Source organism: Mytilus galloprovincialis, chromosome 3, assembly GCF_965363235.1.
Source record: "Mytilus galloprovincialis chromosome 3, xbMytGall1.hap1.1, whole genome shotgun sequence".
Classification (NCBI taxonomy): domain Eukaryota; kingdom Metazoa; phylum Mollusca; class Bivalvia; order Mytilida; family Mytilidae; genus Mytilus; species Mytilus galloprovincialis.
Genome location: NC_134840.1, coordinates 71,952,393 through 71,964,029, shown reverse-complemented (window position 1 = coordinate 71,964,029; position 11,637 = coordinate 71,952,393). Strand labels below are relative to the sequence as shown.

General features: G+C 31.2%; 1 protein-coding gene across 1 annotated transcript; it reads right to left on the bottom strand.

Annotated features, from left to right (window-relative positions):
• Nucleotides 1-1,562: 1,562 nt before the first annotated feature.
• Nucleotides 1,563-11,360, bottom strand: LOC143068847 (GDP-D-glucose phosphorylase 1-like). Its single transcript, XM_076243186.1, has 10 exons — nt 11,279-11,360; nt 10,208-10,324; nt 9,276-9,458; nt 8,986-9,072; nt 8,185-8,243; nt 7,498-7,600; nt 5,116-5,216; nt 4,654-4,793; nt 3,587-3,652; nt 1,563-3,302 (listed from the first exon to the last, which is right to left on the bottom strand). The coding sequence occupies exons 2-10, from the start codon at nt 10,286-10,288 to the stop codon at nt 3,181-3,183; spliced, it is 942 nt and encodes a 313-aa protein (XP_076099301.1). The 5' UTR covers nt 10,289-10,324; nt 11,279-11,360; the 3' UTR covers nt 1,563-3,180.
• Between the last annotated feature and the right edge of the window lie 277 nt (nt 11,361-11,637).

The following is an 11,637-nucleotide window of genomic DNA, read 5'->3' as shown; positions in this document are numbered from 1 at the left end:
ATGGTTCATTGGTCATTGGTTATTTTTTTGTGATTTTGTGTTATTAATTGCCATAAGCAATAGGTCAACTATAATTAATGCATGGAATAACTGTAAGGTGTATATGTTTATCAGACAGGATTAATCTTACCTTGACCTTATTGCCATGGATCCTTAAAAAATTAAGGTTTATGTGACACTTGTAGTAAATCTTTATCTTAAAGACTTTCAACATAGTCTAACAAGGGCCATTAAAGCAGGCAAGACAGTTCAGTGTGTGCACTCTTACAAATATCAGTTATCGAGAACCAATCTTTCTCTTGGTTGATCAGTTTGACAGAATATGGATTACTGCAACTTCAGGAGAAAAACACATTTTAATAGTAAGTTTTATCATGTTAATAGTAATAGGTTTCACAAAGAGTGAGAATGGGATATTGCTTGATATCAACTTGAGTTATTTAATTTCAATATAATAATAACCTAACCTTCAGCGAGTTTATTATTACTATTTAAATTAAATAACCAGAGTTGATATCCAATTTTCACAAGTTGTTAAACCTATTTCTCTTATGGTCAATACTCTTAATGTATTAAATTAAAGATTCCATGAAATGTTGATCAAGTCTTTTGCACATGCCAGTATGACTTTATATGTCCTTTTCCAGTGTCAAACTTTAACATCAAACATTTTAAGACTTTTCATTGGCTTCAGAATGTGTGAGTATTTAGTATATTATTGCAGAAATGACATAGATGTATGTTGCCATGGACAAAATATATAGTTTTAACCTTTGAAAGTCATCAATGACATAACGAATAGCCAATGGAAATGCTGTTATATCGTCTTGTGATACATGTACTCGATTAGCCAATCAAATTAAAGAAGACTTTTTCGTATATCACTACATGTATGTATAGTGTGATACAAAAAATATGTATTCATGCCAAAAATAGATAGCAGGCCACAACAATAAGAGAATAAACAATATACCTATTGAAATCTGTATAAACTGAATCATTTGTCTAGATGTACCTGAATTTTCATTTGTAAGTCCATATGTAAAATCCATACACCTGCCTAAATGGAAAACATCTTCAGATTTGAAAGGTTTGATTTAGATGAAATCCCACTCTATTTCTCAAATATAATATTGGTAATATGAGAAATGTTGCAGATGGTATGATATTACCCATATAGAGAGCCCATTAAAGTTTTTATGCCCCACCTACGATAGTAGAGGGGCATTATGTTTTCTGGTCTGTGTGTCCGTTCGTCCGTCTGTTTGTTCGTCCGTCCGTCCGTCTGTCCGTCCATTCGTCCGTCTGTCCTGCTTCAGGTTAAAGTTTTTGGTCAAGGTAGTTTTTGATGAAGTTGAAGTCCAATCAACTTGAAACTTAGTATACATGTTCCCTTTGATAAGATCATTCTAATTTTAATGCCAAATTAGAGAATTTATTCCAATTTCACGGTCCACTAAACATAGAAAATGATAGTGCGAGTGGGGCATCCATGTACTGTGGACACATTCTTGTTATATGAATATTAAAACACTGGTCTACAATAACCAATCAACATCACATCTATAAAAATAATTTTAATCATCCCAAAAATAAAGAAAATACGACATATAAATATAATAAACAACAAATATATTATCTGATATACAACAAATACATCAAGGTTAATAACAGCAGTAATATGAAAAACAAAACTGTTAAAAAAGTTGTAAAAAATATAAAAAAAATTATAGAATTGCTGACAATCATATTCATATTCAAAATTTATTTACCCACTTTTGTCTACATGATAACTTAAAAAAGCATTTACTCGTATTTAATAATTTTCACATGAAAAGATGAAAAAATGGAGATACTAAACTAGAAAACTTCCAAACCTCGCCCACCCCCTAAAAAACAACTTAGGAATGTAACATTTATTTCAGTAATACTTTTCACAAATTAGGATTTAAATTGATAGCAAATATACTGGAATGTTCATGTCTTTTTTTTGTGAAGAGCCCCTTGCCCAGAACACCAAATGTACCATAGATGACCAAATAGTCACTCAAACTACCTGGTGATAGACAATTTATAACAAGACTTAATTAAAGTCTTAAAAATTTATTATCAAACTTTGGAAAAAGCAAATAGTTAGTAAGAGTATAGTATACTATGAATTTAATGGGGTATAAACTGAAGGCCTTCTCTAGTCTGTAGATGAATATTGTCCACCAAAATCAGCAAATTTTACTCCAAACACAGATTAAATATAGACAACAACCCTATTGTGGTCACAAGTTTTTAAAACTTATTAATATTATGCATATATAACTATAAATGAACACCACTTATGTTTACAATACCTAAATATATCACCAGTCTGCTCCACTGTAAATAATGATATATGATATGGATAATAATACAGATTTATGTTTATTAGAAATTGATAAGGGCTATCCCATTAAAATGTATGTTGGAGGGTAGGAAGGGAAGTTTGATTATTGAATGTTGGTCATGGGTCTTTTTTCAGTATGGGTCTATTACCTTTATACAAAATTATCAAAAATGGTTCTTGGTTGTAGGGATATTTTAAAAGTCCCTTCCTACCCTCCCACATATATTTTTAAGGGATAGCCCTAACCAGCATTGCTTCTATGTAATTCAAATTACTTTAACATTTATTATTTAACTAAGGAAGTCGATTTCAATCTTGCAGATTTTTAATATCAACAGCTTTAAATTATGTCCAATGGTTGGGTTGCATTATAAATAGAATAACTATTCATTATATCAGATTGAAAATTAATTTGTTCTTGTTACTATAATTAAGCCTCATACAAATAATATCCTTAATCTGACACAATAGATATTATGATTACATACCTGTAGCCAGGGTGGGTTATGGGGGTTTGGACGAACTCCCCCCCCCACCCCTTGAAACCAAATAAGCACTGTTAAAGTCAACGTTCTGTTTAAATTGTGACTGTAAAAGTCAAGTTCATGAGTCCAAATAACCCCCCCTTGGAAATTCCTAGCTACGGGCCTGGATTATTCTGAATATAATCTGATGAAAAAAAACCCAATAAAACTGAGTTATTTCAACTGTTAGTTAAAACTTAAATCTTGTCTGCTATTAAATATCATATAACATACTTTACAGGTCATTATTTTGCACAATCATCTAAAAGTCAACTATTATCAACTAAGATACAATTTGAGTATATTGTCTTTTATATTTTTGTATTCCTCTTCAGGTAGGGCTGCTTCACGTACAGTGTCAGATATCAACTCTTCTGTCAGATCTTCATATAACTTCTCAACTGAAATGAAATATATATAATCAAAACATTGTTTATGTTATGATCAAGCCATAGTCATGCTAGTCTGATATTTTTTCTGACCATACTTTTTTTCAAAATGTTTTTTCTTTTCATTTCCGATCTTAGTGTAAAATTTCTGTTATTGTCCAAAGGTAGTGAATTTCGCAATATTGATGCAAACATTGATATATATATTGATATTTCAATTTTACCAATTTTTTTTTATATCAATATTTTCCCTAGTTTGGGAATAAATATAAATTAAATAAGTAATATTGACTTACCTTTGATTGGCAAATGTCCAGCCAGTTCTACTACAGCTACATTAAAGGCAGCTTCTTCTTTTACACCTGAAATTACAGATAAAAAAACTGCTGAAATACAAGTGTAACTGCGAGCTACTGCTCACTGATGATACCAGGTGCAAGTGGATAATGTTAATTGTGTAAAAATATGTGAGTGTTCGGTTCACAGGAAGATGTCGAGTGATGAATCTGAAAATGCATCACACGGTATAGCTGACTTATATAAACCCTCAAACCAAATTTCAGAAATCCTTGCATTGCAATTCCTGAGAATAATGCGACGAAAAATTTTCATGGGATGGACAGACTGATGGATGGACTGACGGATGGATGGACAGACAGAGGTAAAATAGTATACCTCCCTCCTTTTTTGAAAGCAGGGGTATAATAATTATTTAATATACTGTTTGAAAGTATAGCAGGTACTGATATAATTATGTTTTTTTTTATTCAAATGCATTTCCTATCAGCTGGAACTACACTTTAACATAATTACTATCACTTAATACTGTAAATTCAGAAATAATGCGACAGTACCTGGTTCGCAATAATAAAAGATTGCATTGAAATTTTCAGTAGTGATTTTCATTCATATTTTTTTGGCAATTGCATTAATTAAGGTCTATTTAGCATTTTTGCTAGGACTAGTGGTTGGTCACAGATTCACAATGGTAAATACATGCATTGATTTTTGATATTTACAGTACCAGGAGCCAATTTGCCTTGTATCTTCTTTCTTTTGTCATATTTCAAACATATTTTATATAAAGGTCCCTATAGGTCTTTTTCTGTGTTGAAATTTATCATCAATTACTTACAAGTTGCAGAGAAAATTCTCTTATTTGACCTTCACCAATAAGCCCCAGGTTTCCTGCTTCCCTCTGCATTGAATGTCTTGCCAAGTAATAATTTTTAAAGCAAATTGTTTGACACAATGCAAATTGCTGGCCCTGACAGTACTTCTTTAGTGTTTCAGTGACAAGTCAAAACTTCATTTAATGGAATAAAACATTATGACTGAAGTCAATACTTGAACCAAATCTTACCGATGAACTTTGCTCTTGGCCACACATATATTCTGATTGTATCTTCTTTGCTATTATCACCAAATGCAGTACCTCTGGTCATGAAAACATTGTGTGCTACTTCATTACTTTGTAAATATTCTGTCATTTTTATAACATCTCTGAAATAAAATAGAGAATGAAAAAAACTAACTTTTGCAAATAAAAGAACCAAATATGAACTGTATATACATGTATACCATTAAGGTCTGAAACCCTCTTACTCTTTGTCCCATCTAAGAAAGAAGAAAGAAAAGAGAGAAAGAAAGGGAGAAAAAAATTACATCATTTCTTTTTCTATAACAATTATTTACATGAATATTATCTAACAAAAATGAAAAATAAAAACATAAAATATATATATTTAATATTCTACTGTGTCCAACATTTTTTTTTGTATCAGTGTTAAATTAAACAATTTAGAGAACTAAGATTATAACTCACTTTGTTAGCTGGTCCACAGTAGTTCCGAACAATTGGAACACGAAACCTTTACATGGAATGACATCTAATTCATACACTGGTCCTTTTAAATGTTGAACAGGCTAAATAAAAAAAAAAACAACACATCTTTGCTTTAAATGCTTGACACTTTGAGACAATATTCTGCTTCAAAAACAGAAACATGTTATAACAAAAAGAATTATACTTTAATATCAAATTGAGTCCTGTAAAAAGACTGTAGAAATATAACGGGTTTACATGAAGCAAAATCAATATATATTTGTTAATATTACCAAATAAGGCTACCTGAGACAAACTGCTCAATTTACAATGTTTTTTCAAGGGAGACAAAGAAAAACAAAATATTTCAAATAAATGCAAAAACATTTGGATTTTAGTCCATAATATAAAAGAACCATTAAAGACAAGAGTACACACGCTGAAATGTCTCGCCTTCTTTACTAATCATTGATATTATGTTGATAGTCCTAAGTATAAAGCTTTGTTACAACTGTCACATAAACTTAACATTAACCAAGATAACTAAACAAAGACCAATGAACCATAAAAATGAGGTCAAGGTCAGATAACCTATGCCAGGCAGACATGTACAGCTAACAATGCTTCCATACAACAAATATAGTTGACATATTACTTATAGTTTAAGAAAAATAGACCAAAACACAAAAACTTAACACTGTGCAATGAACCGTGAAAATGAGGTCACGTCAAATAAAACCTGCACGACTGACATATAGATCATAAAATATTTCCATACACCAAATATAGTTGACCTATGGTATATAGTATTAGATAAAATGACCAAAAATCAAAAACTTAACTTTGACCACTGAACCATGAAAATAAGGTCATGGTCAGATGACATCTGCCTGCTAGACATGTCACTTACAATCATTCCATACAACAAATATAGTAGACCTATTGCATAAAGTATGAGAAAAACAGACCAAAACACAAAAACTTAACTATAACCACTGAACCATGAAAATGAGGTCAAGGTCAGATGACACCTGCCACTTGGACATGTACACCTTACAGTCCTTCCATACACCGAATATACAAGCCCTATTGCTTATAGTATCTGAGATATGGACTTGACCACCAAAACTTAAGCTTGTTCACTGATCCGTGAAATGAGGTCAAGGTCAAATGAAAACTGTCTGACGGGCATGAGGACCTTGCAAGGAATGCACATACTAAATATAGTTATCCTATTACTTATAATAGAGAGAATTCAACATTACAGTAAAAAAATCTGAACTTTTTTTTCAAGTGGTCACTGAACCATGAAAATTAGGTCAAGGACATTGAACATATGACTGACGGAATCTTCGTAACATGAGGCATCTATATACAAAGTATGAAGCATCCAGGTCTTCCACCCTCGAAAATATAAAGCTTTTAAGAAGTTAGCTAACGCTGCCGCCGGATCACTTTCCCTATGTCGAGCTTTCTGCAACAAAAGTTGCAGGCTCGACAAAAAAGCAAACGATTCTACTGTGGTATCATTTATTCTCGTGGATGGAAGATTATATTTTGGTTTTGCAAATCTACATATATTTTTAAAGAAAAATTTGTAAGGGTTCCTTGGAACCCAGTGTCTTGCCTTCTTTTGCTAAAAATCACAGGCTCAACAAAAAATGAGGAAAAAAATCAATAAAAATATTCCTCTTGATACTATCTTTTGATTATAAGAAACTTCTGTCCAAGTTTGGTAAAAATCCAGGATAGTTTATAAATCTAATAAATGTTTAAAACTTTTACTGCAGACTGTATGTAATGTTAACTGGAAGAAAAACTCAGTCCATTTATAAGTAAAATACAGATACACAGGTACAAAAAATTAACAAAATTTCCTTCTAGATACTAGCTTTTGATCATAAACAAGCTTCTGTCTAAGTTTGGTACAAATTAAAAGTAGTATAAGAAAGTTATTATTTTTTTTTAAAATTTAACCACAGAGTGAATGTGTTGTTTCTTGGCAGAAAATCTAAGTCCATTTATAAGTAAAATACAGAAAAAAATAGAATTTTATTTTTACAAAATTTACTTCTGGATACTATCTTATGATCATAAAAAAGCTTCTGTCCACATTTGGAAGTAATACAGTATAGTTTAAGAAAATTATTAAAATTTCAAAAACTTTAACCACAGAGTGAATATTTGTGGACGCCGCAGAGGACGACAGAATGTAGGATCGCTTAGTCTCACTTTTTCTACAAAAGTCGAAGGCTCAACAAAAAATTGTAATTTGTTGAATATCATTTAATTTTACATTCATGAATCCTTAGATTTGTAAATAAGAAAATTTGCATCAAACAAATAATAATGAGTCAACATTACATTAAGATTCCAACTTACACATTTTTCTGCAAATATTTCTTGCTCTAAGTAATATGCATGTACATGTTGATGATTAACTGAGGCAAAGGCACACAGACTATTAAAACCAAGTCTAAATCCCCTAAAACAAAACAAAATATATACTTAAACCTGCAAATTGATGTAAATTTTAAATATTTGTTTAGTGTCAAAACATTTTTTTTGGGATCTTAGCTCTAAATAGGGAGTTAAAAAGGAATACTCTTGTTTTGTTTTTAAATTCATTTATCTACTACATGCCCACGGCATGCAGGGAGTACATTTTTTTTGTATCCAGTGCAGATTGGTCCAAAGCTAGAAAATTTACCCACTACACTGCATGGCTATCATTGAAATAAAACAGTTCTTGCAACAACAAACTATAGTCATAGATGGCAATTTTTTTTTGAAGTTACAAAAAATTCAACTCTCCTCTGAAACCATGGTACCAGTAATCATTGGGAGCCACAAAACAAAACATATGTACCTTACACATTAAGGGTTATTTAGGCAGGTTTTTTTATGCAACACCATAAGTTACATTTATTGTTACATTTAAATCTATCCCTGGGGTAGGGACTACAAAGGTAGAAGGGATGCCAACCTGAATTCCAATAAAAATGAATGATGAATCCTGAAACAAAGTAAAGTTACAATAGTGTATTAAAACAACAGTAAAATACTTACTTATGTTTGCTCAGTAGCTGACAGTTAATGGCTAGTTTAAGAGCATATTCATCTAATAGCTGAAATAGTTACAAAAAACGCTTGAATAAATAACATTACAAGACTCAAACATTTTTTCAATTGTCAAATGTACATAATATTTTAATATAATCATGATTTTGCCATTTTCTAGTCTGTTAATTTTTTTCCTGAGAAGCTAAAACATCTGATCAAACAAATATTGCTATGACAGGTAAACTGCTAATGTCAGAAGACATTACACAAGTTTCATCTGACCTAGATGTATTTTGGTTTTAAAACTTAAAATGCCATTAATCAGCTCTTGACGAAATTTTAATAGAACTTACCATTTGTATAAAAGTTTGGTATGGTTTTTAATATATACCACAATCTAATTACTTACATGGATTCTTATGTTGTACTGTTATACCACTGTCCCAGGTTAGGGGGAGGGTTGGGATCCCGCTAACATGTTTAACCCCGCCACATTATTTATGTATGTGCCTGTCCCAAGTCAGGAGCCTGTATATTCAGTGGTTGTCGTTTGTTTATGTGTTACATATTTGTTTTTCGTTCATTTTTTTACATAAATAAGGCCGTTAGTTTTCTTGTTTGAATTGTTTTACATTGTCTTATCGGGGCCTTTTATAGCTGACTATGCGGTATGGGCTTTGCTCATTGTTGAAGGCCGTACAGTGACCTATAGTTGTTAATGTCTGTGTCATTTTGGTCTTTTGTGGATAGTTGTCTCATTGGCAATCATACCACATCTTCTTTTTTATATATAAACTAATTACTTACTTGTGGTTTAGAAGCATCAATATCAGGACAGATCAGTATATGGCCATACTCCAACGGACTAACATTTACCATTACAATATTTCTTTTCTGAAATCAAATGATGTACAATTATCCATTTGTCATTATGTGCCTTCTTGTCTTGGTTCTTCATAGAGTCCATGTTGATCTTGTTTTTTTAAATGTGTAATATTTTCTTATTGTTGCATGTATGTATGTATTTTTTTTTAATTTTTTTTTCTGTCTTTCTTCAACTTGTTGCCTTTATTCATGAGCAGATATTTAATACTTACTTCACTCTTAGAATCTGTATGTCCATTACACAGCTGTTGACCATCGTTGTCTGATTTATCTAACCTAAATATAATCTCATCTTCCTTTACTTTTGTAAAATTAAACACTTTACTGTCAAAAGGTTGATTCACTATAGTTATGTTCTGAGGAGGTCTTCTTTCTGTAGCTCTCTTTACATTTAGCTGAAAGTTTTAAAACAGTACATGTACAGTTATTATTGTGTAGGCTTAACAATCAGCAAGAATATATTAGTCCCCTTCATTTTTCAAATTGCAAGGGCTGTTATAATATTATTTTGTAAAGTATGTAATTCATAAAGCTGCAAGAGAATATAACAAACATTGTAAAAAAAAAAAAAAATTTAGTCAAACACTTTTTTTTTTGTTATGCAGGAGATTTGATTTTTGATTTTTTTTGTGTTTTAAAGCTACTTTTAAGCACCGCTTTTGGGCTATTTCACGTTTTTATTGGTAGAGGAAACTGGAGTTCCTGGAGAAAAGCACTGTGCTTAGATAGGAAAACTGACAATCCTAGTCAATAAAAAAGTTCAACCTTTAGTGCTGACTGGCTAGTGATTACAGTAGTAACTACTTAGAGCACCCAGCCACTATTTATGAAGGCGATATTATAACAAGAAAAACAGTATTGGAGATATAGCAATATTCCAGAAAAGTTTCCCTCCAACAAGTTAATGTCATAAAACAATCATATAAAGTATAAAATATCCTTTTGTTATCTTGTGAAACAAAAATTAAAGAAACAGTATATTTTTACATCATACAAAGAGATATTGTCAGATAACATATACATTGTAGCCATATACCATGTATACCATAAATATATATTATGAGTCTGGTGAAGAGGAACCTTAAAGGATCCTGTACTGGGAATCAACTATAAGTAAGTATATCCCTATGATGCCTTATCTTACCTGTGCTACATATTTCAATGAACCTGGTATAATCTTTGTTTCTACTTTGTCTAAATGATAACGGAAATGTCCATTCTTCATTTTATCATCCCAGCTCTTTCTCAGTTGGATGTCAAACTGAAACATAATGTATATAAATAAAGATTGGAAAAATTAAAAGACTAAAAAAATTAAAAGGACTAGTACTGATCAGCTGACCTCTAAGCGCTATGCTCCCAAAGTATTATTAACAATAAGAATCTAGCAGCTTTTCTTGTACTTGCAGACAGGTGGCATATTAAATCAAAACTTAAAACTACCACATATTTTAGCACTTACATGTTCTCTCATACTTTAAGATTTTTTTCTGAACCTAAGAGTTCTGAAGAAAAACAATATCAATTTCACATTGGCCATGCATGGAATCGCCACTGAGTTAAATTTCTTTAGAGTGCTGCTACTTTGTTTCTATATATAGCACTTCTAAATTCTCTTCTCATCTAATTTATGTTTGCACATTTTTTATCATGTTTATTCCTCAGACAGATTTTATTTTACAAACTGTTTTGTCTACCAGTATACAAGAAGATCTAACTAAGACAATGTAAGATAAATTTAAAAGAATGCAGCCAATCCTTTTTTTTAATTTAAAATTTTGATCAGATATCGAGGATTAATTCCATTATGACTATTTTTAAATAGTGTTTATTTTTAACAACAAAAAACTAAAGTTTCAAGTAGAAATTAAACAAATATGGGCATCATGAAAGCAGACAGATATATCAAGCCACACTTTTGAAAGGTAAATTGCATTCTTGCTGGCATTGAGTGATTCACTTTGAAACCAATTGATGCTGTGCATGTTGATCAAATGTAATTTTACATCCTGTCATATATTACCTACATGTACATAAATGTAATACACAGCACCATAATGCAAGGGGAATCACCCACAGACAACAGTATTAATTGTTTAAATTCATCACAAAGAGTGACTTTCATCAAGATCATTTTTAAAGTATTGTCCTTCCTTAAGTTCAAAATAAAAAGGTCAGATACTTGTAATTCCTGAACATTTGTAATTATACCTACTTCACTAAGTTGATAATCTTTATCCAGTTGACAATTCTTTAAAAGATCATTTTCAGAATAAACAAAGCAGTCACTAGCATCCTGAAAATAAATGACAACATGACATGTATATGCCAAATCATAATAGTGTTTGGTTTCCTTTCTAATCAACATACATTTTTGTACTTAACATGTTCGAACTTCTTAAATATTACACATGCACCATTTATCAACATTTTTTTTAGTTTGTTGTCTGTTCTATTTGTATCACATGTAGAACAATGACCACCTCAGAACAATGAGTGTGCAAGGACATTCTGTTATTAATTAAGAAAGCCCAAGTACTAGGTGAATCAGGGTCCATTCACCAAAAATCATGT

Bases quoted from the DNA above. Each gene is read 5' to 3' on its own strand.
- LOC143068847 (XM_076243186.1), bottom strand. From the start codon at position 10,288: ATGAAGAATGGACATTTCCGTTATCATTTAGACAAAGTAGAAACAAAG. The intron at 8,244-8,985 runs GTAAGTAATTAG...TAACTATTTCAG, and splicing joins TTGATGCTTCTAAACCACAA to CTATTAGATGAATATGCTCT. The intron at 3,653-4,653 runs GTAAGATTTGGT...CTGTAATTTCAG, and splicing joins GCCAAGAGCAAAGTTCATCG to GTGTAAAAGAAGAAGCTGCC.